Raw genomic sequence first — 16819 nt, 5'->3', positions numbered from 1 at the left:
TTCTTTATATAATATACAGTATATTCATTCTACCAATTGATGAAAGAAGAAATATTTTTCCAGTTTATAATTATTATTAAATCAATAATAGTTAAGTACCTGTGCTAACTTCATTGCAATAATTATGGATCCAAGTGGGGCCTTTTGAAGATAACCATAATTAGCCCGCTCTTCCCAGACAAAGACATCAGCCTTTGGAATTCTTCTTGCAACGGACACCATCTGATAAAAGTCATCAATTTACATTCAGTAAACATAAAAATACAATAAAAAGATATAAAGCTCCAACATTACTCATTCTTATTGTTATTTGGTTCTTTAAGCTGTAAAAGGAAACTAGCAAGAACAGCATATACAAATACAAAATATACAGAAGTTTAAAATATACTAAAGTTTATCTCATATAGATTCAAAAGAATGTTTCTTGTACACAAACTTCTCATTGATAAGAAGCTCTGATTTGCCAAACAAGCTAAATGCTGAGTAGGAGCTAATTATGTACAATAGTATGTAAAAGACAAGTGACACCTACTCAACAGAACAGAAATTTTTATAATAAAATCTACTTTTTAAATACTTACCTCTATTATCATAGCTGTATTTCCCACCTGATGCAAGAATACAACCATCATAATAGAGAGGTAAGATTCATTTCAAATATGAGATTTCATCTTCACCACCTATTAAACATTCTCATTTATTCACATGTTAAAAGACGTGTAATATTTGATGGTTGGGCAGAGGACATATCCAGTACTGAAGCTCACTTTTTAAAACAAAAAGAAAATGTCAAATTTTTTAAAAAGTTTTAAATTCTTAATCAATGGAAGGATTTTTAGCAATAGAGGGTTTCATTAGATTTGGAAAATGCCACCCAAGGGCAAAAGGACACAGAGTGGTTATGGCATAGCAAAAGATGGCAGGCACTGCAGCAACTCAAGGGTTGAGCTGGCCATCAGAATGTACAGCCATACTCATGCAAATGAGAGATCAAGAGATACAAACTGACAATTAAGAGAAAAGAGATAGTGGCCACCTACACCATGCAAATCCATGGAGACTACTTGACTTTCACTAAAGAGAGGACGATATTTGCACTTGAGAAGCAAGTCATCTACTGTAGCCTTTTAACAGACATCCCTCATCACTTGATTGGTTATTTGTATGACCAAAATGTACCCCTAAAGGAGCTAATTCCTTGGGTCCACTGTATGCCTGATAAGTTGAAGGAGTGTCAAGTACTTGTAGGAATCTATGATAGCCGTCAGGCACAAATAACTGCTAAGGTTGCATAGGATGAGGACATTTTCACTCTGACTGTCCTCTGCCAGACACCAGGGAGGTGTTATTTGTCTCTAAAGGAAGGACAGTTATCCTGCACCCATCCATAAAATGTCTTGGGAACTACATTGGCAACTCCCACAAAGGAAGGGGGGTCATTGGAAATGAGCCCCGAAGGCAGCCCATTGCTCCACAAATTAGAACCATGGTATGCACTCAAGCAGAGGTGCCATTAGGAGTTCAGGGGAGTGCTGCCCCTCCCCTACAGAAAAAGTGGAGGGACCCCATGGGCAGCCTGCACCCCCATCCTGAAGCCAAGGCCTGAGTGCAATAGACATGAGAGGAACATAGATAGTCCCCATCCTCTCAATTCCACGGGACATCAAGAAGCAATTATCATCAAAGTGTGTGTAGGAAAGCAAAAATGGATCGCCCTATTGGACTTGGGGGAGCAATGTGTCCTTATCTGAAGCAAACCAGTAGACCAGGAAAATACTAAGATGAGAGGAAGAATTACCTTAGAAACTGATGGGAACAACTGCACGTTCATTACAAAGAATGTAAGGCAAAACATCAGGTACTTTTGGGCAAACTCATGATCACTGGAATTTCTCTTATTTTAGGATTAGACTTCACACAGAGTAATAATGTAACAATTAATGGGTGTGAACCCCTATTCAAGAATAGTAATGTTAATGTAAATCTTACCATACAAAGTAAAAGAGAAGTACGGTGGATGGTGCCAGTAGTCACAGAGAAGGGGGAAATAGTGCCACCTATTGTAATAACTCATAATGGTCATTCCCACCAACGCTACAGCCGAAGGGACATTAGCACTTAAAAGGCTGAATGAAAGGTGGAGCGAATATGTACCACAAGGAGTAAACATGGTAACAAATAAAGTAGTGTATGTAATGTTTATCAATATGTCTGATCAGAGAGTAGTGTTGGGAAATGAGTCCATATGTGACCCTGACATGTGTGAATTAGCTGAGAGTTTTGATACAATGGCAGTGGTAGGGAGGCAATGTCAAGAGCACATAGACTAACAAACAGTCTGGGAATTACTACTTCTTGCAGAGGAACTGTGGAAGAGATCCTGAAGTATTATTAGCATGTAATCACAACTGGAGATGAACACCCAGGTAAAATTAATATATTTCCCTTCAACATAGCATCCTGGGATCACCCTCCCATACGATCAAAGCTGTATCGGGTACTGATACATATCAGATAGAAGAAGAATGGGGGAATTTACAAATTAAGGAGTCAAGGGTTAAGTGAGGAAAGTTAACCTCCTGGTCCTCAAACTATGATGGTGAAAAAGAAGGATGGCTTGCTTAAATATAAGTAGAATACAAATGCTTGAATGCAATGAAAAAATGCTATTGCATTTCTATTGCCCTCTACCAAAGAATTATTGGTTAAAGTTAGGAATAGTAAGTTCTCCACTACCCTGGAATTGTTATGCAGTGAATAAGTATGAGATTCACTGATCGGGATTATGAGAGAGAGAGAGACGATGTTGATAGTTTAAAGTGATGAGCCATGATACCAAGTAAATTGAAATGTAACCATAACAAACCTCCAAGATGTGGGAAAGGAAGGAGGAGTTAGAGGATAGACTAAGAAGTGAAAAGGTCAGCAAAATTGACCTGATTTGTCCTTGCCAAAAATGGGAGTTAAGATTGAACCATTAAGAGTAAAGTAGACGTCCTCAAGGAGGCGGAGTTTTATTCAACATAGGTCCAGAGTTCATTCTGATCATTTAGGGAGAGTTACTTGAAACCCAAATTGGGTAGGGATTGTGTCATTCGCTCCTCTCTTAACATCAAGAAATTTCTAAGTCCAGGGTGGCTGGCCGTGTGAAATAGTAGTGTTAGAATAAAACTTATGAAAAACCGTGTCGGTGAATTTTACCCTTCTCCGGGAAAAAGTGAAAAATATTAATAGACAATTTCAACCTAACTCACCGAGTCCCCTGCGTTACTATCAAGTGAAAGTCAACAGACACGGGTCATTCATATGTGGTGCAACGCATAATACAAAGAAAAACTGCAATCGCATAACAAAATAATTTGGTGGCAGTTTCGAGGATTTCCCCAGCGCACATTTGAAAAACATTAAAGTTCACGGCCCTAGAGAAATTTACAGAGAGTGAGCAGTGACGGCGCTAAAACTAACTCTCAATTTAACAGCGCAAATAATCTCAAGACGGTCTTCAGCACTAGAAACACCAATACAACATCAACACTGTAGCAGAAGGGAAACGAAGCAGAACGAAATATTCCAAGAAGCAGTGAATCTTTATGCGTAGATCGGAGTGAAAAATTGACAGCGGTAAATCTCTGCCTAGTTTGAAACTTCCGAACATTCGCATAAGATCAACCAGAAATTCAGTTTAATAATTATATATGAACATAATAAGAACAATAATAATAATCACGGCATAGATCAGCGGTGATTTTTATAAGAAAACGAAATTTATTTAAAGAATCAGCAACTCGCCCTATACTACGCCGATCGCAGAAGCGGAGAAGACGAAAACAAACAATGTTGGCGGACGTATGAAAGTCGCTAATATCTACGTCAGTTCAGTGAACTTTTCTATCGTGTACGGACTTAATTACACGAAATTCCCAAAATTTTTGGTCGCTAAAAGGGAGACTTAGCGAAAAGTAGCGGTAGCAGAGCAGTGACGACGACGGCTACGAATGAGAGTGGAAGACGGCGACGAAAGAGAGTGAAGAATTCGAACGGCGATAAAGTTTAGAAGTCAACGCGTTGATAACCGCCTCTCGAAAGGGAAGTGCGCTTCAATCAACAATTTGGAAGGATTCCAAATTTTTCTTCGACAAATTCAGCAAGTACGGACTGGAAGTCGCCGAGCAGTGCCGAATTATCGCTGGATGCTAACGACAAATTGCGCCAAGTGCAATCAGCGATCTTCAAGTGCAAGGCGACCTAAGCTAACTGAATAGTAAACATTCATTCCTAGTATCGGGGAATTATCAAGAGAATTTTTTTTCTCTGTGAATTAAATTTTTTTTTGTGTGCGTGGAATTTTTATATAATTATTTTTCCCTGCAGTGCGCAAATAATTTTTTTTTACATAAATAATTTAAGTAAATTATTTTTCTTTTGAATAATATTCTGAATAATATTTCCTTACTGTAGTACGAAGGAAATAAGTTTTTTTCTCATATTTAGTAATTTTTTTTTTTTTACGAAATAGAAATTTTTCGTTCACTTGGTGATAGAGACAATTCTGTTTAAATAATTCTATCATAATAAATTTTATTGTTAAACACTTGGCGCAGCATTTTGCAGTGGAACCCAAACAATTGTGTACATAAATACTAATATCAGACTTTTTCAGATTGTGAGAGAGTCCTGTGAAGGAATGAGTTAGGAAAAATTTGAATTTTTTTGTATAGAGGGATACAGTCAACTCAGCAAACATGCAATTGAAGTAAGTACCTGATTCTCAAATTTATTTATTTTTTTCAATTTTTCATTCTTGGAATCATTGAATATTTTATGAATTAATATGAATGAATCTTTTGATGAAGTAATCTCCGACTGCAACAGACAAGAAGCGAAGACCAGACTCCATATAACCTAAGACCTGTACCTGAACGACTTTCTAGACCAATTGATCCTAGTAATACTAGACCCAGACGTACTCGTAGTCAAGGTCCCCACTTAGTTTACCGAGTGCGCCTAACCCTTCAGTTGTAACCACTAACCCAATAACTTCCATTGTACCTAGAAATAACAACATGGCGCAAGCCACCGTAATAACAAGCCACTAGATTTTGTGGAACGGTAGACCCAAGTAATGTAGATAAAAAGTAGATTAGAAGAATATGGTGTAAATCGATGGATAGCAGACACAGAAAGCAGAATTTCAGCTGCTGGTATCACAGATGAGAGAAAGAAAATAGATGAAGCACTCTTGTATGTTAGTATGGAACATGGTGATGCACATACAGTTCTGCATTCAGTACTTTTTAGGAATATTACTCTGTTTAACGAATTCAAGAAACAGTGCTTACAATTTTGGCAACCAGAAGCACAGAAAGATCCATGGTATAACATAGAACTTTCCATCATCAGAAATATGAGGGTAATCACTTAGTTTTAGCCACTAGAGTAGAAGAAGCTATAGATAGAGTGACGACAGATATGAAAGCTGTAGGAATTGTTGTTGAAGGAAGGATGAATTTGATGATGATGAAACAGATTTAGCTAGTATATCCAAGGTACTTAGATATATGTCATTAGGACCAATCTACGATGCTTTGGGTAAGGAAGAAAGAGTAGCCTTAAAGAAGTACTGTGATAGGAAGCCAAATGATGGAATTGTACAAACTTTGATGTACATAGAAAGGAAAGTAAAACAGAATTCATCAAGTAGTAGTGCAGATTTTACGGGAACCGTAGCTAGTGGAAACCCAAGAAATAATAGCAATCAGTCCAATAGAAACCAATCAGGGCAAGATAGGTCTAGGTATCAGGGAAATAGAAATTGTTTGATAGAAATGGTGGGAACAACAATAGGAGATTTAATCAATCAAATAGAAACAATCAAGGTAGGCCGCCAAATAGAGGTAACAATGGGAATACCACTGGAACTAATGGAAATAACAGTGGAAATAACAGGACTCCTGGACAGAGGGGAGCTAGTCAAGGCCAAAATTCAGGGAATAATAGGCCACAGTTCAATAGGCAGAGACAAAGTTGTGGAAATTGTGGTTATAACAACCATACAACACAGAATTGTAGAAGAAACAAATGGTGTTCGAATTGCAATAAGACAGGACATTTGATCCAAAACTGTTGGTACAACAAACAGGAAATTCTCAGGGGTCTCAAAATAACCAAAGTACTCAGCCTAATAATCAGAATACCTCCCCAGTAACCCAAATCAAGGGGATTCTCAGTGACAATCACAGAGAGTGCAGCAGAAAGGTCCATCCTTACAGAAAGAAATAGTGACAGTGAATAAGGATGTGTCCCCAACAGACATTACTCAAGTAATGAAATAGTGTTTTCTGTAAAGAATTTTAATACGTGTCAGGAAGAGTTGCCTATCATACAAGTACACTTAGAAGGTGTACTGAGTTCCATATTGTTGGATACAGGCAGTACTGTAAGTATCATAGATAAAGGCACTTTAATAAAACATATAGGTTGTGAGCTTTCCCAAATGAGAGAATCCTATAGGACCATAAAGGGGATCGCTGGAAAGCAAATAAGGGCTATAGGCAATGTCAATTTAGAGATAGAAATTCTAAATAAGAAATATAGGGAAGAGTTTGTGGTGTTGGAAGAGAAATATTTTCCAGCTCATGCTCTATTTTCCTTCCAGGCTATGAAAAGATGTGGAATTGCACACTAGATTGTAGCAATGGAAGAATCACTATCAAGGAAATTGATAGAGGAAATGTTTGCTCTCTTGAAGAAGAGGAACAGTTTCAGATAAACTTGATCACTTTACCTGAGACAGCCTCATCTGAAGAAGTAGACATCCAACAGATAGAAATAGAATTTAATGCTAACCCGGGTAGGACAGTGAGTAGAAATTCAATGATAGAAGAAATAGAAGAAGATAGACAAACTACTTTAAAAGCCTAGAAGCCACTCAGGAGGAATTCTCAGATAGCAGGTATGAACCTGATAACTCAAGTGCACGACAAGTAGATACCTCCAAGAACTTAGTTCTTTTCCCAACCTGACGATCCTGACACGCTAATAGATTGTAGTCACTTAATAATAAGAGAAGATACGGAAGAGAAGTATCTCAATGAGGTGTTGCTGTTAGGCAACCTAAAAATGACAGAGATAGGTTCTGTGATACTACAAGATGAAAATTCAGATGATACTGATGTCTGTTACACTGCCGATGCACAGAATGCAGAAGAGATCTGCTTAGTTAGTACTGCCGATGATAATCTTGTAAAACTCAAATTAAACAATAGCGTTATACTGCATCCACAAGGTCTGACAAAGGTTTGTCTTAGAATTGTAACAGATAAAAACCTAGGTGATACAGATGTGTTATTAGTTAATGAAGACTTACCAGACTTTGTGAAAATGGACAATTCCCTAGTAAGACTTAATGGTGGAAATTGTACGACTTATGTGTATAATTATTCTGACAAGAGACTAGAATTGCATGCCGGCATAGAATTCTGTAAGGGAATTGTGATTACTAACCCTCTACTAACCCTAAGTGAAAAGCATTTGTCTCTGTAGCTGACACAAGAGTTAAATTAGAAGGGAAGTAAATAATACAGATTTTCCTCATTGTAGGGACAGGTTAATACAGATATTAGAGAAATATAGGAGTGTTGTAGCAGTAACAGGAGATAAGTCATAGAAGATGGTGCTAGACCTTTTTATATACCTAACTACAAACTTCCAATAAGTCAAAGACCCATTGTAGACGAGATGGTTGAAGAGATGAAGGAAGATGGAGTCGTAATTCCTTCTAAGTCACCTTATAATTCACCTTTACTGCTAGTTCCAAAGAAAGACGGTACATGGAGGATGGTATTGATTACCGTAAAATTGAATTCCCACACCATCCCCGATCGAATGCCAATGCCAGTCATTAGTGACATGCTAGCTCAATTAGGAGGTGCCAAGGTTTTTTCTAGCCTCGATTTACTGAGTGGATATTGGCAAGTTCCTCTCTCGATGAAGAATCCAAGCATCTCACGGCATTCAGTACTCACAAAGAACATTTGCAATTTGAGGTAATGCCGCTTGGTCTTACTTCAGCTCCTTTAACGCTTGTACGCTTAATGCTGCAAATCTTGGGAGATGTTGAAGACGTATCGGTTTATCTTGATGATGTAATAATTGCTAGTAAGGATGTAGAGAGTCATTTCAAGACAATAGAATTAGTATTAGATAGGCTCAGAAAGGCCGGTTTAAAGGTAAAAATTAAGAAATGTCAGTTTCTGAAGAAATCTCTAGAATATCTAGGACATGTTATCAGTGAACATGGTTTGAAAATGCAAGAAGGAAAGATTAAGGCTATTGTAGACTATCCAGCCCCAAGAAATTTGAAGGCACTAAGAAGATTCCTAGGTATGGTAGGGTATTATCGACCTTTCATAAAGGGATTTGCTACCATAGCAAAACCATTAACTGAGTTAACTAGGAAAGATGCTAACTATGAGTGGAAAGATGAACAGGAAGCAGCGTTCAAAACACTAAAGGATATGTTGATAACAGATCCTATCCTAGTTTATCCAGACTTGAGAAGGAATTCTACTTAGCCTGTGATGCTTCAAGTACAGGACTAGGTGCCGTCTTGATGCAAAAAGGATAAAACAAGGATGAGGACTGTATACTATGCCAGTAGAGTTTTGAATGCAGCTGAAAGAAATTACAGTACAACAGAAAGGGAATGTTTGGCATTAGTCTGGGGATTACAGAAATTTAGACACATTTTGCTAGGACATAAAATTAATGTTCTTACAGATCATAAACCCATTTGTGATCTTTTCAAGAAAAGGGCTTTTACCAATAATATGAAGTTCAATAGATGGTTCAGTTATGTATTAGAATTTGCCCCAGAATTTAGATACATACCTGGTAGATATAACACATTAGCTGACGCCTTATCTAGATCACAAGAAGAGAACGAGAAACAAATTACCACTCATACTTTCGCCTTCAGTTGTCAAATCACAGACTTAGATTTAGACAAAGTTCGTCAAGAACAACAAAAGGATTCTAGAATAAAGGAAGTAATTGGTAACCTCTTGCAAGGTGAGAAAATTCAGAGTTTCAATTGATAGATGGGTTATTGTACAAGACTTCAGACGAACCAAATGCTTGTTCACGTTTGTACATTCCTAATACACTAATACAAGACGTTTTAGAACTAACCCATTCATACAAGTTATCAGGACATCCTGGAATTAAGAAAACATGTAGAACAATCACTAGAAACTATTTTTGGCCTCGATGTAGTGAAGATGCTACTCGATTTGTTCAGAATTGTACCCTATGTAATATACATAAGGGGAATGTCAACGTCAAGGCTCCTCTGGAAATGTATCCTTCAGAATTAAATCCTTTTCAAGTAGTCACAATGGATTTCTTAGGTCCATTCCCGAACACCATCAGAGGAAATAAACAGATTTTAGCTTTCATTGACTATTTGACCAGATACGAGAAATTGTTCCAACTAGAAACAGAGAAGCATCAACGGTGGCAGAAGCCTTTAAGTCTAGAATTATAACCAGACATTCATGTCCTCAAGTTTTGCTCTCAGACAATGCTGCTGAATTTACTAGTGACATTCTAACAAAATTGTGTGACTTTTATGAAATACAGAAATGTCAAATAACAGCATATAAGCCAAGCTCAAATGGAGCAGTAGAAAGAACAAATCGCAAGATAAAGGATGTTCTGAAAACATTGTAACCCCTAGCACTGAAGACTGGGACTTGACTCTCGAAGACATACAATTTACTCTAAACAACACAGTAAATGAATCAATAGGAGAAACTCCTCATTTCCTATTGTATGGCTACCAAAAGAGAATGCCAAATTCACTTTTGATGATGCCGCACCACCCAGACGACGTATAACCTACGAGGACTATATTGCTTGGAAGACAAGACGCACGCATTTGTGAGACCGTTAAAGTCACCAGGGCTAGATTAAAGGAGTTACATAAAAAATCTAGTAAGTATTACAATAACAGATCCACCATACCCTCGTTAAAGGTAGGACAACAAGTTTATGTACTCAATCATGTTCTTGAAGGACCTAATATTAAAGTATCACCAAAATTTCTGAGGTCCATATAGAGTTTTAGAAGTTTTGAAGTTGAATAAATTCAAGTTAATGCATGAAATTACCTTGAAAGAATCCATTGTACATTGGAACCACATTAAAGTAGTTCATTCAGAACCTTGGTCGTCTACCCAGTTAAAGGATTTGTCCAATAAAGATAAGATAGATAATAAAATAGAATCTTCAATGACCCCAAGGTATAATTTGAGAAGAAGGTAATGGCAAGTGCAATGGTAAACAAATGTAGTTGATAAGATTTTTACTGCTTAATAACATTATTTCAGCAAATGGATTGTATGGTGGTTGGCAGTGAGTCAAATTGTGAACTCACTCGTACAACTAAGGAAGGGAGCCATCATCAAGGAGCATGGCAAGGTTAAGATGATACAGGACCTAGCCATTGTTAAGATCCAGTCGGACTCCATTATCGATCAGAGAGAGCAGTTAGTCCAGCTGAGCAATCAGATACAGGCAGGATTACAAAGTGTCCAAGATAGAAATTTGTACGACATGCTCTCCAAGTTGCAGAGGACATCGATAGTGTTATGCCAAGGAAAGTAGTAAAAGCGATCACTTATACCCTTTATAGGCGTCGCTTACACAATCTCTTTGGAGTGGCGACCGATGGTAATGTTGAAAGGCTAAAGGAAAGAGTGGCACAACTTGAAAATTGGGCTTCTGAGCAGGGCACTGTCTATAATAAAGTAATAGGAAATGTCAATCAAAATCAGAAAATGATCACAGTGCTGAAAGAATTTGTGAATAGTGCCTCCATAATGTTTCATCAGAAATTGCTAGAATCCATCAAACAGTAATGATGGAGCAACTGCTCATAGAAAAGTAATTTCCTTCTGGAATACAAGTAATTACTCAATGCAATCATGATGGCAGGTAAAACCTGCTGTCGCCTTTTCTGATAACCCTAGTGAAATTGAAGCCATTATTCAGAAATGTGTTGTGAACAATCACTTGAAGCCACTAGTAGAAAATATAGTAGACTATTATGGCCTGATCACAGTGAAAGTGGTAGCCAATCAAATCATACTAGTGATCCCTTTCAACAATCCAGACGTCAACTCATTGATGTCAGTCTATCCATTCCCAATGGTAGTAGATAATAAGTCCATTGTACTAGAAGGAACAGTTCGACACTTTGCCTTGCAGCATGATTCTTTCCTAGTGACCGAAATTCCCGAACATAAATTCAGGGAATGTGTCATGCTTAATGATGATGTATATGTTTGTAACATTGTGAATTTCTATGAACCCTTGAATGCTCTTCATTGCCTAGATGATCTTGTAAACAACAAGAATGGTAAGAACCATTGTAAATATATACCGTTTACAGAAACTTTCAAGGCTCAAATCATTGATGATGAAATTTTTGTGTTCTCAGCAAACAGATTGAATGCTAAGATTGACTGTAAGTCAAACCAAACAGAAGTAGTTTTCATTAACGTACACTCATTTTCATCTGCTTGTGAATTGGTCATTCTACATAATTTGTATTACAAACCAACAGTTTTCACGACGTACAGTTTAAATTTCAGTAAAAGTGTACATCAGTTTGCAGTTATTAACGAATTTCAACTTTCAGAACTGGAATTGGAGACATTCACAAAGCTAGAAGAGGTTCATACTTTCTTTCATACATATAAGACCAAGATTTCTCCTATCATGTCATTCATAAATGTCATTCTTTTGGTACTGTTTGCTTTCATTTCTTTTATGATTGTCAGGAAATTAATATTGAATAAGCTTACCTTAATCAAAGACATGATGGACAGAATCCTTCCTAGAGAGTGATAGCGTTTACCATTGACTTGCCACTTGAACATTTGATGATTGATTTTTTTATTTTTTATAATTTATGATTGATAACCAGAGAGTAATAGGCATTTGATATATTTACTTTGCCATAATTTTTCTGCATTTAGTTTGAGTATTTGATACATAATTCATGCTTGTATTGTTTGTGTTAGCACTATGATGCATTATAATATTTCTTGCATTTATTGCTTGTTAATAGAAATTATTGAAATTGACGTAATTGACTATAGTCAAGTTGAGTTGGTTATCTACTTGCATTGAAGTCAATGCAGGTAGGTGACCGAGTGATGTTATGCAGTGAATAAGTATGAGATTCACTGATCGGGATTATGAGAGAGAGAGAGAGAGACGATGTTGATAGTTTAAAGTGATGAGCCATGATACCAAGTAAATTGAAATGTAACCATAACAAACCTCCAAGATGTGGGAAAGGAAGGAGGAGTTAGAGGATAGACTAAGAAGTGAAAAGGTCAGCAAAATTGACCTGATTTGTCCTTGCCAAAAGTGGGAGTTAAGATTGAACCATTAAGAGTAAAGTAGACGTCCTCAAGGAGGCGGAGTTTTATTCAACATAGGTCCAGAGTTCATTCTGATCAAATTTTAGGAGAGTTACTTGAAAACCCAAATTGGGTAGGATTGTGTCATTCGCTCTCTCTTAACATCAAGAAATTTCTAAGTCCAGGGTGGCTGGCCGTGTGAAATAGTAGTGTTAGAATAAAACTTATGAAAAACCGTGCCCGGTGAATTTCTTACCTTCTCCGGGAAAAGTGAAAAATATTAATAGACAATTTCAACCTAACTTACCGAGTCCCCTGCGTTACTATCAAGTGAAAGTCAACAGACACGGGTCATTCATATGTGGTGCAACGCAATACAAAGAAAAACTGCACCGCATAACAGAATCTTGCAATCATCAGTTATCCATAGCAGACAGTAGCAAGGAAAAGCTGCCTTCATAGCAAATGGTCAATTATTTCATTATAAATACCTCCCTTTTAAAGTAAAAAACCTCCCAGGGCATTTCTTTAAGGTAATGATGCCAGTATTAGCCCCCTTGGTAAGAGAGCGTTTTTTGTGCATGAAAAATCTAGACGATATCGTTGTTACTGGGTCTACAACAGAGGAACATGTGATACGATAAACAACAGAAAAAAAGTCAAAAGTTATATATAGACAAACATTAGGAAGGAGATGAAGAACACAAAGTAGAATATGTTGGAGTATTTAAGTCTGGATAGTGGAGTTAAATGACGATCAAGAAGAGACAAGAAAGTATTTGGACAAACTGGGTGATGATGATGTTAAAACTATGTATTCAGAGAGTGACACTTAATGTTACAGTAGCACACAGGATTCTTATTACTACTATGTCCATGGCTGAAAAGGAAAAGAGGAGAATACCTATCAAAAGGAGGGATGGGCCAATCATAACATAAGAAGAAGAAGAAGAAAGATAGCACTATGTAGAACACTTTTTGAGGTTGTGATTAGGAGACATGAAGGGGATATTTTGACTGATATACTAGAAGCTGATAAAGACCTGAATGAGCTTTTGAATGAATTTACAATTTTTGAAAAGAACCAATGATAGAAAAATTACAAATTTTTAAATTAATTTGTATTTTTCATAGCTAACAAACCTGCAGTCTTAACATTAGGATAAATCTCCTGGTGCCAGCTAGAAACCGGTAAAAAACAATAGGAATTGTTTATGTGAGGAATTGGTGGCATCTGGCATCAGTCACGGGGATCAAGGAGGAAGCGGCCAGTGACCTAATCTCCAACCCCATGATGTATTTAGTTTTCTTCCAGCCCAGGGTTAACTAAAAGAGGGGTGGCTAGAGGTGGGCAGTAAATGTAAAGACCACAGGTTTGTTAGCTATGAAAAATACAAATTAATTTAAAAACTTATCATTTGTTCATATGCAGAAAAAAAGCTGGGTCTTAACATCAGGATAGACTCACCTTTGGTGGGAGGTAAGAGAATCTTGAACTGACAGGAGGTTCAGCACACCTGGTCACACTTCCTGGATAAGAGAATTCAAAGGAAGGAGACCCAAGCCTCTGACTTGTTATATAGATGGGTACCTAACAGTCAGACTACTGGGCTAAAATACAATGCAGAGATTCATTGCATAGAAGGAAGTTAAAGATCTATATCTGTTCATATAACATACTGAGGCAGCCACCTAGACTTGTTTGTTATCGTTCCTCTCTCTCCTTGCTAGGTAGAGGAAGGGCTTGCCACTGAAGAGTATATTCATTCATGTAGAATATTAAATACACTAACAGTAAGGCTACTTCACTCACCTGTATCTACCAGTTCCAGCATATGATGGATCAATCTTCTTACCGTCCGTAGGTAGAGAAGAAAGTGGAAGGGGAAAAGGAAAAAGACCAGCCATCTCAGTCATTCTTACTTTCATACCATCATCTTGGGTAACATACAAACTGTCTGCCTAAGGGCACTGGATGAGCTACACAACTTGTTGAGCAGCCACTGCCGGATCCAAGGAAAAGGTGTCCAAGGACCTGTGGGCAATGCCCTCAGTAGAGGCAGATGGATGTGAAGGTGGTTTGGCGAAGCCAAGAACCCGCATTCAAAATCCTATGAACAGAAAAGTTCTTCTTGAATGCCGAGGAGGAGCCTAGTCCTCTAATGTCGTGTGCTCTTGCATGCACAGTATTGGCAGCAGACATTGATGAGGAGCTGTAGGCATGTCTAATCACTTCATGTAGCCAAAATGAAATGGTATTCTTGGACACTTCTCTCTTGTTCCAGCCTGTGCTAACAAAAAGTCTTTGACATCCAGGTCTGAGGTGTCGAGTCCTTTCCAGATAACTATGCAGTGCCCTGACGGGACATAGTAGTAGCTCATCTGGATCGCTGTCAACAACAGATCTGTCATCATAGACCGAGAGGTTTTGAGTTTTAGCAACAAATTCCAGGACAAATTCGAAGACTACTGACCCCCAACCCCTGGTATATTTATATTTAACATCAAAAGCCAGACCATGGAGTTTGCACACTCTCTTTGATGAAGCCAAGGCTAGATGTAAAACTGTCTTGAGGGTCAAGTTTCTGTCCGATGACTGTCGCAATGGTTCATATGGGGCTCGAGTGAGACTACTTAGCACCAGAGTCAGATCCCAAGTAGGTGGTTTAAGTTCTCTAGGAGAACAAGACTGTTCAAAACTTTTAAGCAGCATAGAGATTTCCCAAGAGGAAGTCAGGTTCACGTCTTTCAGACACAGAACTAACCCCAAGGCAGTCCTGTAGCCCTTAATGGCAAAAACAGAAAGGTGTTTTTCTGTTCGGAGAAAGATCAGGAAATCAGCTATCTGTCAAATAGATGTACTGAGTGGAGAGAAACCCCTTCGATGACACCAATCACAGTAGACGGCCCATTTTCCCTGGTACATGGCTGAGGAAGATCTTCTGAGGTAGCCAGACATTTCTGTCACTACTCTGTGAGAAAAGCCTCTCACTTGCAGGAGATACTGGATAGTCTCCAGCCCTGAGGTTGACAGAAGAGGTCATGCCATGAGGGGATCTCTCTCAGAACCACTAAAAGCAGAGATAGCAGATCCAGGAACCATTCTGCTTGAAGCCACAAAGGAGGTACTAAGGTCATCCTGAGATTCTGAAAAATCACTCTGTTCAGGACGTGACGGATCAGGCAAAAGGAGGGGAATGTGTAGACTTCTAGTTTGTCCCAGGGATGCTGAAGGGCATCCTCTGCCACAGCGAAGAAATCTGGAACTACTGAACAACAGACCTCTAGCTTCCTGTTGAACCTTGTTGTGAAGAGGTCTATCATTGGTCTCCCCCGCCCCAACATGGAAAAGCCTGTCTGCTATATCCTGATGCAGAGACCACTCCATCCCTAGGACCTGACCCTGACAACTTAGCTTGTTGGCTACTACATTCCTCTTGCCTGGAATGTACCTGGTGGTGATATCCACTGAATTGTTGATTGCCCACTAATGCAACTGAACTGTCATCATGTGAAGTTAATGCAACACTAGCTCCCCCTTGTTTGTTCACATATGCTACCACTGTAGTGTTGTCTGACATCAGAACAGCTTAGTGCCTGTCACCCTTTCCTGAAACTCCTGAAGTGCTACGAAGGCTGCTTTCAACTCTAGTACATTGATGTGAAGTTGCCTGTCCTGAGGATCTCACACTCCAGAAGTCAGGAACACTCCAGAAGTCAGGAACACTCCAGAAGTCAGGAAATCTTCCAAATGTGCTCCCCAACCCTAGTCAGAGATGTCTGAGAGCAGAAGCTCTGGAGGGGGTGAATGAAGAGGCATTCCCATTGTCAGGTTTTCGTCATTCAACCACCATAGAAGGTCGACTTCTGTCGACAGAGGGACCTGAAGCTGAGGAGAGTCCCTTGCTGGGGACCAGAATTCTTTCAGCCTCCACTGAAGGGATCGAAGATGTAGATGGCCATGAAGAACCAGCTTCTCCAGTGACGTCAAAAAGCCTAGAACTACAAGCCACTGTCATGTTGGTTGTTTCTGTTCGGACAGGAAGGAGCGAGCCACTGTCCTGAACTCATTCCTTTGGTCAGATGGGAAAACTCTCGATGAGGCTGTGTCTACGACAGGTAAAGAATCCTTTGACTGGGCTGAAGATTGGACTTCTCCAAATTTATCACAACACCTAAGCCGTGACAAAATTGGAGAAGACAGTCCCTGTCTTGAATTAGCTTCTCCAGAGAGTTCGCTAGGACCAGCCAGTCATCGAGATATCTTAGGAGGCGAATCCCCTGTGCACGAGCCCAAGTCGACACTAAGGTGAAATATCATGAACACCTGTGATGCTGTTGTTAGCCCTAAGCAAAGGACTCTGAACTGGAATACCAGTTCTCTAAGA

At 38.7% G+C, this 16819-nt stretch overlaps 1 protein-coding gene across 12 annotated transcripts in view; it reads right to left on the bottom strand.

Annotated features, from left to right (window-relative positions):
- LOC136837314 (transcription elongation factor, mitochondrial) overlaps positions 1 to 16819 on the bottom strand; it is a 250307-nt gene that overhangs the window by 78928 nt on the left and 154560 nt on the right. For 10 of the 12 annotated variants that reach the window (XM_067102072.1, XM_067102067.1, XM_067102076.1 and 7 more), the window contains one exon: positions 100 to 222. The exons of the other annotated variants lie outside the window; for them this stretch is intronic. In XM_067102072.1, the coding sequence (XP_066958173.1) occupies positions 100 to 222 (123 nt within the window). The remainder of the gene's footprint in view (positions 1 to 99; positions 223 to 16819) is intronic. 12 annotated transcript variants of the gene reach the window in all.

This window comes from Macrobrachium rosenbergii, chromosome 58, assembly GCF_040412425.1.
Source record: "Macrobrachium rosenbergii isolate ZJJX-2024 chromosome 58, ASM4041242v1, whole genome shotgun sequence".
Lineage (NCBI taxonomy): Eukaryota > Metazoa > Arthropoda > Malacostraca > Decapoda > Palaemonidae > Macrobrachium > Macrobrachium rosenbergii.
This window is presented reverse-complemented; position numbering and strand designations above follow the sequence as displayed.